At 40.4% G+C, this 16601-nt stretch overlaps 1 protein-coding gene across 3 annotated transcripts in view; it reads right to left on the reverse strand.

The window, feature by feature from the left end:
• The window catches only part of GMCL1 (germ cell-less, spermatogenesis associated 1), a 58638-nt gene that overhangs the window by 38772 nt on the left and 3265 nt on the right, over nucleotides 1–16601 (reverse strand). For all 3 annotated transcript variants that reach the window (XM_023757439.1, XM_006092972.3, XM_006092971.3), the window contains exons 2-6: nucleotides 9040–9163; nucleotides 7120–7216; nucleotides 5678–5775; nucleotides 3276–3388; nucleotides 2574–2639 (exon numbers count right to left, since the gene is read on the reverse strand). In XM_023757439.1, coding sequence (XP_023613207.1) covers nucleotides 2574–2639; nucleotides 3276–3388; nucleotides 5678–5775; nucleotides 7120–7216; nucleotides 9040–9163 — 498 coding nt within the window. The remainder of the gene's footprint in view (nucleotides 1–2573; nucleotides 2640–3275; nucleotides 3389–5677; nucleotides 5776–7119; nucleotides 7217–9039; nucleotides 9164–16601) is intronic.

A 16601-nucleotide genomic window follows, 5' to 3' on the forward strand; every position in this document is an offset into this window, starting at 1 on the left:
TAATTGGTTAGAGCATCGGCCCATGCACCAAGGGGTCAGGGCATGTACTGGGTTTCGGGTTCACTCCCTGCCCCCTCCCAGCCCCCAACAAGGGGAGCCTGTAGGAGACAACCAAACATAAATGTTTTCCTCCCTCCCTCCCTTCTCCTCCCACTTCCCTCCCTCTCTCTCTCTGAAAAGCAATGGAAAAAATATCTTCAGGTGAGAATTACCAAAAACAAACAAACAAACAACAACAAAAAATAAATGTGTTAGCTTAAATTTAGATAAAAAATAACATCACCAGTTGCTTTCCTTCTTTTCCTTTTTCTTTCCTTCCTTTAAGTCAGAAAAAGAAAGAGCATCTGAGTTTTTGAGATAGCCACTATGATTTATCTTACTTTTTAAAAAGCTCAATGAGAGATTATGAAAGAAAAAAATAAAGTGTTTCTAATGATTTTCAAACCAAACATACTGCAGAGCTTTGTTTACGCCATGACATCACTATGTGATGATTTTTTTTTTTTGGTAGAATAATATTTTCTACTAAGTACTTAAGGGTAGAGAAAAGGAAAGGATCCAAGAATCCAGAAAGTGGTCAAATCATAAAAATAACATTTATATTAATTCTTGTATTTTATCTTGAAAGTTCAAAGAAAGTTGAATTCTCTACTCCATACTGTACTTAAATGTATTTAATGTATAAAAGTGCTTATCTCTTTTGTCTCTCCATGCTTCCTACCCTTCTCCCCGCCCTAAATCAGTAAAATTGACATCCCAGGAAGCTATGCAGTGATAAGTCATTGGTTTTGTCCATTTCCACTGGAGTGTAAAGAAAATGCAAGCCTGAAATGCAAGACTATAAAGCCTACTGGCCTCTAAAAGATTATTCCCACCCTAAATTTCTCAGATTCCCCCTTTACTACAAATAAGCTTCTTGGGGGCAGAGACCATGACATAATCATCTCTGTATCGTCCACAGGCCTGAACAGAGTACCTTTACACATACTGGACATTCTGGAAGTATTTGTAAAAGGAAGACAGAAAGCAATAGTAAGCAGACTTAATTCAAAAGGCCAACCTAATTGTGCATTTAATTTCATTAGACTTATCAAAAAGTTTACAATTTCCTCAAACAATGTTTCAATGGTAATAATGGGTTCCTTTTTTAAATCCTCACCTGAGGATATTTTTCCATTGATTTTTAGAGAGAGTGGAAGAGAGAGGGAAAGACAGAGAGAAATATCCATGTGAGAGAAACACATCTATTGGTTGCCTCCTGCACATACCCTGATCAGGGCCCCAGCCAGGGAGGATCCTGCAACCAAGATACGTGCCCTTGACTGGAATCGAACCCGGGATCCTTAGGTCCACAGGCTGATGCTCTAGCCACTGAGCAAAACCAGCTAGGGCTCTTTGTTTTAAAGATTTTATTGATTTTTAGAGAGAGAGAAAGGGAGAGGGAGAGAGACCAAGAAACACTGATGTAGTGCAGAACATTGATTGGCTGCCTCCTAAATGCCCCCACTGGAGATTGAGTCCAAAACCCAGGCATGTGCCCTGTCCGGGAATCAAACCAGCAACTTTTTGGTGCACAGGACAACACTCAACCAACTGGGCCATACCAGCCAGGGCTAATGATGATTTTAAAAATAAACTTTTAGGTTCTCTAAGAGCCCAACAAAAGTGAGGTAATACTTAAAGACTTTTCTACAATTTTATAGCAGCAATAAATTTTTCCATTAAAATTGGTTAAACCAGTCAACATAATATACATTATCCTATATAATAAAACGCTAATATGCAAATTGACCAAACGGTGGAATGACCAGCAGAACCAGTCGCTATGACATGCACTGACCACCAGGGGGCAGACGCTCAACGTAGGAGCTGCCCCCTGGTGGTCAGCGCACTTCCATAGGGGGAGCGCCGCTGAGCCAGAAGCCAGGCTCACGGCTGGCGAGCACAGTGGCAGGAGCCTCTCCCACCTCCGCTGTAGGAAGGCGGTAAGGTGCAAGGGGTCCCGGACTCCGAGAGGAATGTCTGACTGCCAGCTTAGGGAATTGGGCCTAAGCCGGCAGGCAGACATCACCCAAGGGGTGCTGGACTACGAGAGGGTACAGGCTGGGCTGAGGGGACCCCCCCCCCCCACAGTGCACGAATTTTGGGTACTAGACCTCTAGTATGATTTATAATTTGTGTAGCATTTCATCAGTTCATGGATGCAGTCAAAATACCTTTTGTTAAATTGTTTACTTTTTTACCTAGACAGCATTGATCAGTGGTTGAGCATTGACCTATTAATCAGATCATGGTTCAATTCCTGGTCAGGGCACATGCCCTGGTTGTGGGCTTGACCCCATGGTAGCGGTCATGCAGGAGGCAGCCCAAGGATTCTCCCTTATCTTTGATGTTTTGATCTCTCTCTCTCTCCCTCCCTTCCTCTCTGAAATAAAAAAATAGATATATATTTTTTAAATTATTTACTTTTTCATAAGTAACGTATTTTTGTCTTATACAAAAATATCTTGCATACTTTGGAAAGTGTAAAACAATATTTAGAATGATTACAAAGTTATTTAAAATTCAAATACCTCAGTTCTTTAAAAAGTTCAACATTCTGATGAGTCATCAAATTGTTTAGAAGCCATTCGAGACACCTGAAATTAAACAAGGAATTATTACATTGTATATCCTGGATTGATTATTTACTAAGTATGACTTAGTTAATATGAAAACACAATATTAGTCTTGCTAGGACATGCTCAAAATTTTTAATTTAACAATTGAAAATCCAGTATTATTTTTGTCAGCAGTTATTACGGGAATATTCCCTTTATATTAATAAGAGCATTTCAATTTAAGAAAAACCTCATTTCAAGTTTGTGTTAAATGGTTTATGAAAGGGTTTACATACTTCCATTACCTTCTTTATAATTTGAAAATGGGTACTGAAATTCTCAAGAGTTAAAAACATCGTCAGTAGTTGCACTGATATGATGTCTAGTATGCCTACTATTTGAAAGATTTTATAGAAGATCTACTGTAAAGAGTGACCATAGTTTTTATAAGCAGTTATATTAGTAACCCACTCATGGTCACTTACAAAGATAACACTTTTGAGAAATTTACTAATCTGTCCAAATGTAAAAAGGAACTTTTTAAATAAAATTCTATTATCCTATCTTTTTTTTTCCTTTCTTTCTTTCTTTGTCACACTACACATTCTCTTAGGAAACCAAAGCAGCCAAATTCCCAAAAGTGGGATGGAAGGAAAAACAAAAAGGGTAACTCACTTTTTCTTTACAGAATCTAATCCATAGGTCCCTGCTGATGTGTAATAGCCACATACAGTTTTCACATTAATTGTTTCCTTCATTGTCTCACCACACTGCTGTATTAAACCATCCTGTAAATATAAATAAGCAGTGGAAAGGCCCATTTCATGTGGGAAAAATTAGCTCTGAACATGTGCTTTTACATATTAAAAAGTTTTTTTAAAAAAAGGAAGAAAGAAAGAAACTCATTAAGTACAGCAGTTAAGTCCAGTAAAAATATTGAAAAAAAAAAATCCAGCAAGTATTCAACTAAATACTCAGAATTAAGTGTGGAAGAGCGGGGGTAAAAGGAGTAAGGCAGAGATGAATATTATTATTCCCTTTCACTTCTTCCCTTTCGGGGACCTTTGCAAATTTAAGCAATATTCTGTCTGTTTTATCAGTTCTTTTTAAACTAAGACCTCTTTACACAGACCACGTGATGGGCTAGGCAAGTAAACTATGAAACATCAGAAAGTGTTTATCAAAGTTTAAAACACTTATCAATATCTAAGAGATGTACCTAAATCAAATATATTATTGTTTTAAGCTTACATTGAAATTTTAATCTAAAATATTTACACAGAAGATTTCAAACAAACTTTATTCAATATATGTGAAGAAGACTGTCACTGTTTACTCAAATTTCTAAAATATATGCATGCAAGTATATTATTAGGTTAAAGAGTTAAGCTATAAAGATAATGCAGAAAGTGGACTTAGGACAAAACCACAACAGGACTAAAGTTAGAAAATAAAGTATATTACACGGAAATAATAATTGTAAGGATCAAAACATTTAAAAAAATCAAATAACCCCAAGCAAGTATATTTAACAAGCTATTAACTAAACTTCAAATAAATTGGTATACAAATGCCACATAAAAGGAAACTTAATTAACTTTTTTATTTTTTATTTTTTTATTTTTTTAAATATATTTTATTGATTTTTTACAGAGAGGAAGGGAGAGAGATAGAGAGTTAGAAACATCAATGACAGAGAAACATCGATCAGCTGCCTCCTGCACATCTCCTACTGGGAATGTGCCCACAACCCAGGTACATGCCCCTGACCGGAATCGAACCTGGGACCTTTCAGTCCGCAGGCCGACGCTCTATCCACTGAGCCAAACCGGTTTCGGCAAATTAACTTTTTTAAAGATCAAAATAAATCATTGACTTACTTACCTGAAAAAGTCATTCTAGACTCCTCCCCTTTCCTCTTAACATCTTTGTCACCAAATCCAGTGGATTATCCCTGCTTAACCTCTGTGGTATTCAGTTTTTCCTCTCCATTCTTAATGTTTAGACCCTAATTTAGACCCTCATTTGATTACGATAGTTTTTTATACTCATCTTTTCTTCAATCCATCCTTCACATTGTTCCTGAAGCTTTTTTTCTAAAACATAACTTTGTCTTTCCCCTGATTAAAATCTTCCAAATGCACTATATGTAAAACCTGAACTTTTTAAAAGGTATAGGGCTTTCATGAGTTGGCCTGTCTCCCTCTCTCCAACCCTTCTTATATTCTATGCTAGAGCCATGTTCCATTCAGATTCTCTAATTCTCCAGTTTCACCACTAGGTCTTAGTTTATTGTCTGAAATGCTCTTCCCCTCTCCTCTCTTCTTACTTTGCAAAAGAAGTACATATTTTGGTTTTCAAGACTCACCTCAAACACAACTTCCTTCTTTGATACAAACAGGTTGAACTGACCACTTTGTGCATCCACTAAATCCTACAGGATGTTTATCATCGTACCTATAACACTGGACAGCTCTTATTTACCTTTGGGTCTGCATATCAACCCTCCCTCTCCCATTCGACATTCATTATATTGTGAGCTTCTTAAAGGTGGAGACAGTATCTGAATTTACCTTTGGATCTTTATGCCTACTTTAGTACAATGCTCAGTCCACTTCTGCTGAATGAATCAATCTGTCCTTCTACCAATAGATTATACACATCTACACACAGTTATTCCATAATTAAGAAAAAGTTTACATAGTAAGCACTCATTGTTTTTGAACCCATGAACTAATCAGTACATAATTACAAGCCATCTGCTTCATAACAGTCAAAATAAGCCATTAATGAATAGAAATCTGTAAATGGACTTAGACAAATAAATTTTTTCCACATTAGTCATTCTAAGATGTCTATACAGAAATAGCTTGCACTCATCTTGCATAGACATCATGACCTCTTTGGTTGCAATAAATTGCTTTTGGTTAAGCATTTTACATGACAACACAAATGGCATATTTATACAATTCATTTTATTTTTAAAATTATAAAAAGCTAAACTTTATTTTTGTTTTGGAATACTTTGAAACAAAAATACAACTGTAATCCTTTATTTGAATAACGTGCATACTTACCAACTGTAGCATACAAGCTGCTGCCAAAATGGCAATGACTCGACTGGGCTTTATTAAGACATCATCTCGATACAGTGAACCAAATGCAACCTGCAGTGCTGCAAGCAAAAGTAGAATAAAGTAACAATTATATCTATGAGAGTATTACAAAAATAACAACTATCTTTACACACTAAGACATACGTCTAAATCTAATATGTACTTAAAAGGATAAGAGAATTATCACTAATTAAAATGCTAGTAATGGTTACTGACTAATGCTACTAAGTTAATAATGTTATAAATTTCCACTTATTTTAACAAATCGAGTTGGATTCTTCTAGATGTAATCTTGACATTAATTAGTGGTCAGAATTTAGATACCCTTCAAAAAGTTTTATAAAGATACCCCTGAGTAGACCAATTAAGTACAAGTACAGGCACAATGATAATATTAACCCTAATGCTTTCAGGGCTTCCCCACTGGTGTGGAATAACCGATGATCTTATCCATGCTACACTCTCACCCAGCCACCACAGCTATCTAATAAGCCTGTCCATCCTTCTCTCTGCTGTACTCGCACCTATGTCTCACATGGTTTACTTTATATTTTTGCACCTGAAACTTGTATAATTTTGTTAACCAGTGTCACTCCAATAAATTCAATAAAAAGGGGGTAAAAAAGAAGAAAGTAGAAGCAGCTTTGGAATAGCAATTACGAGAACTAGAGTCTGATCTAGGCTCATTAAACTGCTTTGAGACCTAACATAAGCACCTTAAGTCCTCTGGGTCTTAGCTTCCTCATCTAAGAATCCTTATAGCTCTAAATCAACATTGATTAGTTTGGCCGGCACGGCTCAGTGGTTGAGTAGCAACCTATGAACCAGGAGGTCATGGATCAATTCCCAGTCAGGGCACATGCCTGGGTTGTGGGCTTGATACCCAGTAGGGGGCTTGCAGGAGGCAGCCAAGTGATAATTCTCTTTCATCATTGATGTTTTTCTCTCTCTCCCTCTTCCTTCCTCTCTGAAATCAATAAACAAAATGTATTAAATATTTTTAAACTAAATAAATAAATCAACATTGATTATATAATCTGTCCCTTTATTGTTCCCAGAAAAGGTCTTCATATATAGGGAATAATCAATGAATATTATTCACCAGCTTTTCTATGTAATTAAAATAAATTCCTTCCTTCACCCTACAGCTTCTGTATTCCAGGCAGATTTATTTACAAACCTAAGTAAACATATTGATATGGCCCAGATGACTAAAAATATTAGAGATAAGTAGGTCAGAACTGATAAACTATAGACTAAATTAATATAATGTTGTTGCCTTCTGGTATTAAATGGAACTTTTTTTCTAGCTTCCAAAGTTAGAAAATATTTATTTTCCATTAAAAGTATAACAAGTTGTTTTCATTATTTTGCATAATAGTAATAACTGTGGTGGTGGTTACCTTCTACATCAATATTCTGGTCAGGAATCTCCAGTTCAATAATATTCATGCTGGATTCTTTCCAAGAACCACTGAACATACTAGAAAAGTAGCCAGACTTAAAAATAAAAAATAAAAAAATAAATGATTACCCAGTACTTTCTGTGTCTTCCAAATTATTTCCCCATTCCTAACTTTAAGCCAACTATTCTATTGAAACAAACCTATCATATTATTTCAAGAGAAAAATAATTGCCAAATGTGTCTATAGGAGAAAGAAATTGATATAAGGACACTGTTAGATATACAAAAATAGTTTCAATTTAGTCCTAATTTAATGAAAACTAAATCAAATTCTCCTATTATTATCTGAACTGAATTCCTATATGGTAATATATGAACCTCATTAGCTTTTAACAATTTCTGAGAATATTACATATATATGTTTTCCTTGTCAGTGACATTCTAAATTGAAATTTAGAAATTATGTTACATATTTAAGTATCTCAAACATATGACAATACACAAGGTGGATAAATAAAAATGTATCAAGGAAGGAGAATAGAATAAAGCCCTCAAACTGTTAAGTTCCTACTCTACTGTACCTCAGTGGCTGTAAAGGAGCCAGACCAGTCCCAAGTCAACACTAATAGGATGATTCCCAAGAAATTAGGGAAAATCCAAAGTTTAATTTTATCTAATCAGAAAATTCCAGAATGAACCTGAATTCTTGGAAAGATTCCAGAATGGATGAAGTATTTAGTTACTTACTAGATAGCACCTCTCATAATCAGAATTACTTTGGAATGGATCAAATATTAACCAATTTATTTAAAAAACTTTTCTGAGTACTTAGTACATACAAGGCACTATGAATATAGCAGTAAAGAAAACACACTGCTTCTGTCCTCAGGGGGCTTATAATTTAGCATGTGGCTTGCACTATAATCAATCGAGTTTCTCTTGAGATGGAAAGAGGCATTTTCATCCTTAAAATCACAAAACTGCTTTGAGAGATTAAAAAGAAAGATATGAACCATATCCTGAAGCTGAGACCAATGTTCTGATGTATTCTCTAGGCAATATACTTTAAGGCAAAATAAAACTGTTCAAAAAATTAAATAAAAACTATGATTAAAATGTTAGAGAAAAATTTCTTTCAAATGTTAAACTAAAAAATCTTAAACTATACTATCTTACCAGTAATTATTGTCAAATGGTGAAAAAGAGAGGGAAAAATATAAGCTCCACAGGATAAGAACTGAATTGTTCACTGCTCTATCCCAAGTGCCTAGAACAATGATTTGAAGAAAAGACAGATTTGATAAGAAAATAAATAAAATATTTGAGCCATTAAAGCAATATCTTCTTTTATTTTGAAATTTTTGAATCTTAAAATGTGGTGACAGATAGCAATATTTTTAGCACAGAAATCAAATAAGTGTATTAGCTAAATGAGTTAGTCTATATACTTTTTTGATGTTGTCTTTAACTGCATTTTCCAGAAGAAAAGGAAGATTGTGTCAAGAACTTTCCATTCACATTTAATGTTAACTACAAAGCAACATTCTGAGTTCATCCAATTAAATAATCATACACATATTAAACAAATGCAGCAATCTTAGCCTTAATGTTAAACATTTTTTTTCCCTTTTGTCAACAGAAGGCACCAAAATAAGCACCCTACTGAAGTAATGACAAAACGGTATTTATTGCTAGGCCCTTATTACAATGAAAATTCAAAATCTGTTTTCTAGACCAAACTAAGCTTTCACTAACAATGTTCGTCATAGTTCTTAATAAAATACTTTTTATTAGATGATAGGAGTTAACCACTATCCACGCAAAAGATTACTATGAAATGCAAATATAAAGAACATGATTTAAAAGAGTTTGAGTTTTTTACATGTAGTCATTCAAACAGAAAAATAAAATACTTACTTGACATAAATATATTTTGTGTAAGCTCCACTCTTCTCCCAGAGCACAAATTTTAATGTCACTATTTTCACCATTCAAAAATAATGTTTGATAAATATATTTAGATGTACTCTTTAATTTCTTCCTGTTAAAAGAAATGCAACTGTTACATATGTGTAAAACTGAATGTTTAACTGATTTTGCAAATAACTCAAAATACTCCTTTTATTCAATTTTTATTAAATAGAACCAATGAGTAAAAGGACAGAGGTATATTATATATTTAAATTTGCTCATGTACAGTAGAGTACATTAATAAACTAGTAGTAGTGGTTATCTCTGAGGTACTCTATTCCCAAGAGGGGTAATAGTGGATAAATGGGGGAAGCATCTTTCACTATACATGTTTTTGCAATGTTTGATTACCTGTTCAATAAAATAAGTCAGAGTTATTTTTACTTATTCCCTTATCAGCACTAAGGAGCATCTCAATACAACTACAATAATACTACTATACAATTACAGAATGGAGAACATATGTAAAAATTTCATCCATCTAAGTAATTTTAAAAATAATTTACATTTAATTTACTTTGGTATCAAACTATTTTAAAAACTAGTTAAAATGTCACCTCACCCCCAAGTGGACAATGGGTTTGCAGCCTTAGACCAAAGGTTCTCAAAATTACGCTCAATGGAAAAGTGGCCACCAGGAAGAGCCGAGAAGTGAATGCAGGGCATCCCACCTAACTTCAGAGGGGCATCACATATTATATTTGTAAGCATCTTGGATTTCTGCATAAGATGCAATTTAAACAAAGAATTTTTTTTTAAGTTTGATAGTCATTGCTCAAGATGGTCTAGTACAGTGGTTCTCAACCTTCCTAATGCCACGACCCTTTAATACAGTTCCTCATGTTGTGGTGACCCCCAACCATAAAATTATTTTTGTTGCTACTTCATAACTGTAATTTTGCTACTGTTATGAATCGTAATATAAATATCTGATATGCAGGATGTATTTTCATTGTTACAAACTGAACATAATTAAAGCATAGTGATTAATCACAAAAACAATATGTAATTATATATGTGTTTTCCGATGGTCTTAGGCAACCCCTGTGAAAGGGTCGTTCGACCCCCGCAAAGGGGTCGTGACCCACAGGTTGAGAACCACTGGTCTAGTACATATGAAAGCCCTAGGTAGAGGCTTATCAATATCTTTATATTCCTGGCCAAGCCTGACAGCTTTCCTAGTAGTTAACAAATTTTAATAATGAAGTAATTGTTTCAGATGGTTTCTTGAACCAGAGTATTTAACATCTCTTCCCAACAGGCAGAAGAAATAGTAGCACATTCTTTGGTGGTAGAGAGACTTGGGTTTGAGTCCCAGCTTTACCACAGCTCGGTTACCCCAGATGTAAAAAGGGTGTCAATAGCGCCCACTTTGTTGCATTACTGGGAGAAATAAATGAGACAATGTAAATTCCAGTTCCTTATAGCATCCTCCCCAACTTACATAAAAAAGGAATAAGCTCAAACAGCAAAAAGGGCTTATCAACTGATGACAGAATTCTACAATCTGGAAGTTAGAAAATAAACTGGAATGAAAAAGAGCCTCAAAAGCCACAGTCCAAAATATATCATGAGGGTCTAGGATGGAGGCTGAAGCCCATTTGCCCTTCAGAACCTGTGTGTGTGACTTGGGAAGATGTCTCAGGGTAAACAAAAGGCAGAAACAGAAACTGAGGCAGAAAATGGGGAAACTTGTTCCTCTAAAGGCCTTCTCCACTCTCTACGAACACAGAGTACGGATAAATCAGGTATAAAGATCCCAAGGATCTTCTAGAAAAAAATAAAGCAGATCTATGAAAAAGATCTAAGACTTTAGTGCCGGTGTCAGTGCCCCAGACAAAGCAATCTTCATTCTAGCATATGAAGAATCTACAGCTTGATAGCTCCCAATACCCAAACATGGTTCCCAAACTGTGAGTCAAAGCACCTGGAGCACCACAGCAAACTCAGGTAAGTATGTGGATTATTCTAAATTTGAAGGAAACTCAGCAACATCTTTCAGATACCATGCAATCTACTACCATTAAGTTGGTTGGACCTAACTATCAGGTATTTCTTTAGGACCCAAAGTGCCAAGAAGAAAATAGCTGAGATACTAAGGGTGTTTTAAACAAAGTTTGGAAGCTCTACTCTAAAACAAAGCAAGCCCCACCCATATCCAATGTAGTAATCAGTGTCCCTACGCAAAGGAGATTAGTAATACTAGATCTATTTACTTAATTAAGACACACACACACACACACACACACACACACACACACACCAGTTCCTCATTCTTAAACAAAAGCAGACAACCAAGAATCATCCAACCTGAGGAAAATATGGAGTATTGTTAAAAAGAGAGAAACTGACCCCAGAGAAACATAATTCAGGGAAAAAAGAACTTAAAAGCAAAACAAAACAAAAATAGTCTAATTAATACATCTAGAGATCTGAGAATATTACAATCATAAAATAACAGAATGCTATGATAAAGGATTACTCAGAACAAGAAAATAAAAGAGGAACCAAGATGGCGGCGTAGGGAGTGGACCTGTGTGTGCTGCTCTCTCACAGCATCATTGAAACTATCAACTATGAAGTAAACAACCGCCACTCAGAACCATGGGGAAGTTGGCCCAGTGGGAGATCTACAATTGGAAGAAAAGAAAGAAGCGCAGTGAGACTGAGTGGGAGCTACGGAGACACCAAAACCAGAGGTACGCAGTCACACACCACGCGGGCTGCAAATGGATTCTCGGTTTTTTACGAACCCTTGAATCCTCTGGGCTTGCTCGGGGCGGGTCTCTGAGGCCCCAGATCCCACAGGGAGAGGCGGCCACGACCCTGCAGTGGTCAGAGAGCGAGGGAAGCTCTGACGCGCGGCTGCTCGCCGGCACTGAGGGACAAGAAGTCCTGGTGTCCCGGGGAGGCGAGGGGCGTGGAGATGCCGCCATCGCTATTTCCTCCGTGCTGGCGACACCCTGTGACCCCGCCCTATCCTCCGGGCTGTGCCAGAGGCACAAGAGGGAATGACTGTGCTTTTACAAACTCTCAAATCCACTGAGCTGGTTCGGGCGGGTCTCTGAGGCCCCAGGCCCCAAGGCGAGAGACGGCACGGCCTTCCAGCGGTCAGGAAGCGAGGGAGGCTCTGGCGCTCGGCTGCTCGCTGGCACTGGGGGATGCAAAGTCCTGGTGTCCTGGATAGGCAAGGGGCCGCTGAGTCTCCGCCCCGGAGACTCCCTGTGACCCCGCCCTACGCAATTTACATTCCCATCTGGGCTGTGCCAGACTCACAAGTAAAAACGCCTTTGCTTCTGCAAACTTTCAAATCCACTGAGCTGGTTCAGGCGGGATCATGAGGCACCAGACCCTACGGGGAGAGGCAGCACGGCCTTGCAGCCATCAGAAAGCGAGGGAGACTCTGTTGCACAGCTGCTCGCCGGCACTGGGGGACACAAAGCCCTGGCAGAGATTCAAGGGGCCGCAGAGACTCAGCCAGTGCTATTTGCTCCGCCATGGCGACTCCCTGAGACTCAGCCCTAATCAATTTACATCCCCATCCAAGCTGTGCCAGGTGCACAAAAAGACCCACCTGCGCTTTTGCAGCCTATCCCAACAAATTGCAGACTTCAACTGCTCACAGCCATGGGAGACACACTCAAGAAGCAGACCCAGGAGAACCAGGATGGCGGCATAAGGAAGAGACCTGTACGTGCTACCTCACACAACAACATCGAAACTACCAAATATCAGACAAACACCTATCATACAGAACCATGGGAAAGTTGGCCCAGTGGAAGCTCTACAACTGGAAGGAGAGAAAGAACATTGAGACTGAGTAGGATGTGACACCAAGTACAGAGCCCAACCCAACAAACTGCAGATTTCAACTCCTCGAATAGAAAGAAGCGCATTGAGACTGAGTAGGATGTGCAGAAGCACCAAGTACAGAGCCCATCCCAGCAGGCTGCAGATTTCAGCTCCTTGCATCTGGGAGGGACGCAATTGGGGGGCGGAGTCGGGTCCGGGGCAGGCTGGAGATGGGCCTGACTGGGCCGGCAATGTGGAACCGCTGTACCAGCAAGCGCACAAACATGCCCACTGGTCCCAGTCTCTTGTGGGGCGCTGGGGGACAGCAGACAGGCAGTCTGTGCACTTGGTGGAGGGCAGGAGTGCTGGATGTTCAACCACCAGGAACGCCTGGAGATTTTGTCTGGTGGGGAGCTGCCGGCAGGGGACAGAGGGCCAAACTTCCTGTTTCCCCGGTAAGGCTGGGATGGCCCCGGTGAGGTCGGGATGGACCCGGTGAGGTTGAAACGGCCCCGGTGTGGTAGGGACGACCCCGGTCAGGTTGAAACGGCCCCCGTGAGGTAGGGACGACCCCGGTGAGGTCGAAACAGCCCCGGTGTGGTAGGGACAACCCCGGTGAGGTCGAAACGGCCCCGGTGTGGTAGGGACGACCCTGGTGAGGTTGAAACGGCCCCCGTGAGGTAGGGACGGCCCCGGTCAGGTTGAAACGGCCCCGGTGAGGTAGGGACGGCCCCGGTCAGGTTGAAACGGCCCCCGTGAGGTAGGGATGACCCCGGTGAGGTTGAAACGGCCCCCGTGAGGTAGGGACGACCCCAGTCAGGTTGAAACGGCCCCGGTGTGGTAGGGACGACCCCGGTGAGGTTGAAACGGCCCCGGTGTGGTAGGGACGACCCCGGTCAGGTTGAAACGGCCCCCGTGAGGTAGGGACGACCCTGGTCAGGTCGAAACGGCCCCGGTGTGGTAGGGACAACCTCGGTCAGGTTGAAACGGCCCTGGTGTGGTAGGGACAACCCCGGTGAGGTTGAAACGGCCCCCGTGAGGTAGGGACGACCCCGGTGAGGTTGAAACGGCCCCCGTGAGGTAGGGACGACCCCGGTCAGGTCGAAACGGCCCCAGTGAGGTAGGGACGACCCCAGTCAGGTCGAAACGGCCCCAGTGTGGTAGGGACAACCCCGGTGAGGTTGAAACGGCCCCTGTGAGGTAGGGACGACCCCGGTGAGGTTGAAACGGCCCCCGTGAGGTAGGGACGACCCCAGTCAGGTCGAAACGGCCCTGGTGTGGTAGGGACAACCCCGGTCAGGTTGAAACGGCCCCGGTGTGGTAGGGACGACCCCGGTGAGGTTGAAACGGCCCCCGTGAGGTAGGGACGACCCCGGTGAGGTTGAAACAGCCCCCGTGAGGTAGGGACGGCCCCGGTGAGGTTGAAACGGCCCTGGTGAGGCTCAGGCGGCCCTGGTGAGGTTGAGACTACTCCAGTGAGGTTGGGACAAATAAAGGGGACCAGTATGGACTGATGAACAGGGGTAGATACAGAAGCAGAGCAACATTGAACAGAATGTTAAACTACAGTGGGAAGCCTGGGGAGGGTTGGGGGCGGGGATTAAGAGACCAACTGAAGGACTTATATGCATGCATATAAGATTAACCAATGGACACAAGACACGGGGCAGGGGCGGGGTGGGGGGTAGGGGCCGGGGGAATGTCAAGGGGGGGAAAAAAGGAGACATATGTAATACTCTTTGTAATACTTTAAGAAATAAAAATTATTAAAATATTAAAAAAAAAGAAAAAAAAGAAAATAAAAGAGCTCTTAGACACTAAAAACATGGTTGCTGAAATTAAAAAGCCCTAAGCAAGGCTGAATGGCAAAGTTAAGGAAATTTCTCAAAACAAAAGCAAATAAGACCGAGAAAGGATAAAAAAAAAAAAAAAAAGAAGAGAAAGAGGTATAATCCAAGAAATCCAATTAAAAAGGGTCCAAGAAAGAGAAAACAAAGATAACAGAAGAAAGAAAATGAATGGAAGAAAGTTTTTTCCAACTGAAGTAGTCTCTAGATTGTAATAATACAAGTACCAAGGCCATTATAAGACCCACACTTAGCATATTCTAGTTAAATACCTAAATAAAAAGAAAAAATTCCAAAAGTTCCAGAAAGGAAAATAAAAAGGTCACCAGCATCATATTTTTCATCAACACTGTGCTTCTGAGGAAGCGCTGAGGAAACACAAATTACCTCCTTTTGCATCCTTTCTTAAGAAAATACTTCAGGATGTAGCTGCCTAAAATGAGTGAGAAAGAAGATACAGGCTACAGAAAACAGTGGATCCAATCCTAGAAATGATGTGAAAGTAAGTCCCAGGATAAGTGCAGACCTAGAGAGTAATGGATCCAGACTGGGAACGGAGGATGGCAGGACCCAGGAGGAAGGCCTTGGGTACAGAAGGAGTCCATGCAGGTGTATTTGGAAAGATAGAAAAACCTGAAGATATGATGAAGGAATATTCTTTTGTCAACAAGGAGGGTGTGGGGGGAGGGGAGGAAGAGGTAGTTAGAAACTAGAAAAATAAAGCAATAAAAAAAGGCAGTATCTACATTAACATACACATGAAAACAGGGCCTGACAATGCATTTGATGGAATATAAGAAAAATATTCCATTTAACTGTAAGGTTAGAAAATCTCTATGAGAAAAACAGAGGGATGTGACATTGGGCCCATGAAGTATTATTTACAGTCCTAGCACACTACTTGACTACAGTGAACAATATTTACATAGTTATAACAACAAATACTAATGATAGACTTCAATATTTAGAGACAGTCTAGGGACAAAACACTCATGATCTGAGTGTTTGCAGAACAGCTGAGTTTTTAACAATCTTGTTAATATAAAGTAAAACATGCAGTTGACAAAAGGTATGAGGTGTAAGGTGGGCCTGGTAGCCAAACTTTTCATGCAGTAGTTGGTTGAAGTGGGATAGGCAAACTCAGGAAGCATATTAGTGCCAAAAGTCTGGGTCTTTTTTCTTATACCTTCATCCACACTGCGCTAAATAAACCAAGCACCTACCACCAATATACACATACGAAACTCTGATGTGCATTTTCTACTAAAAGTTTGCTTTAAAGAGTCTCCATTCCAGCTTGGGTGAGTGTGGCTCAGTGGATGAGCATCCCCCTATGAACTAGATGGTCACAGTTTGATCCCCAGTTCAGGGCACAGGCCCAGGTTGGGGGCTCAATCCCCAGGAGGGGGTATGAAGGATGCAGCCTATCAATGATTCTCTTTTATCATTGACTAGAGGCCCAATGCACAAAATTTGTGCACGGGTGTGTGTGTTTCTCAGCCCAGCCTGCACCCTCTCTAATCTGGGACCCCTCAAGGGATGTCCGCCTGGTGGGATCGGGCCTAAACTGGCAGTCGGACATCCCTCTCACAATCCGGGACTCCTGGCTCCCAACCACTCGCCTGTGTGCCTGCCTGATTGCCCCTAACTGCTTCTGCCTGCCTGCCTGAACATCCCCTAACAACTCCCTTGCCAGCCTGATCAACGCCTAACTGCTCCCCTGCTGGCCCAATTGCCCCTAACTGCCCTCCCCTGCCAGCGTGATCACCCCTAACTGCCCTCCCCTGCTGGCCTGGTCACTCACAACTGCCCTCCCCTGAAGGCCTGGTCACCTCCCACTCCCCTCCCCTGCAGGCCTGGACCCCCCCC

Source organism: Myotis lucifugus, unplaced genomic scaffold (genome assembly GCF_000147115.1).
Source record: "Myotis lucifugus unplaced genomic scaffold, Myoluc2.0 scaffold_108, whole genome shotgun sequence".
Lineage (NCBI taxonomy): Eukaryota > Metazoa > Chordata > Mammalia > Chiroptera > Vespertilionidae > Myotis > Myotis lucifugus.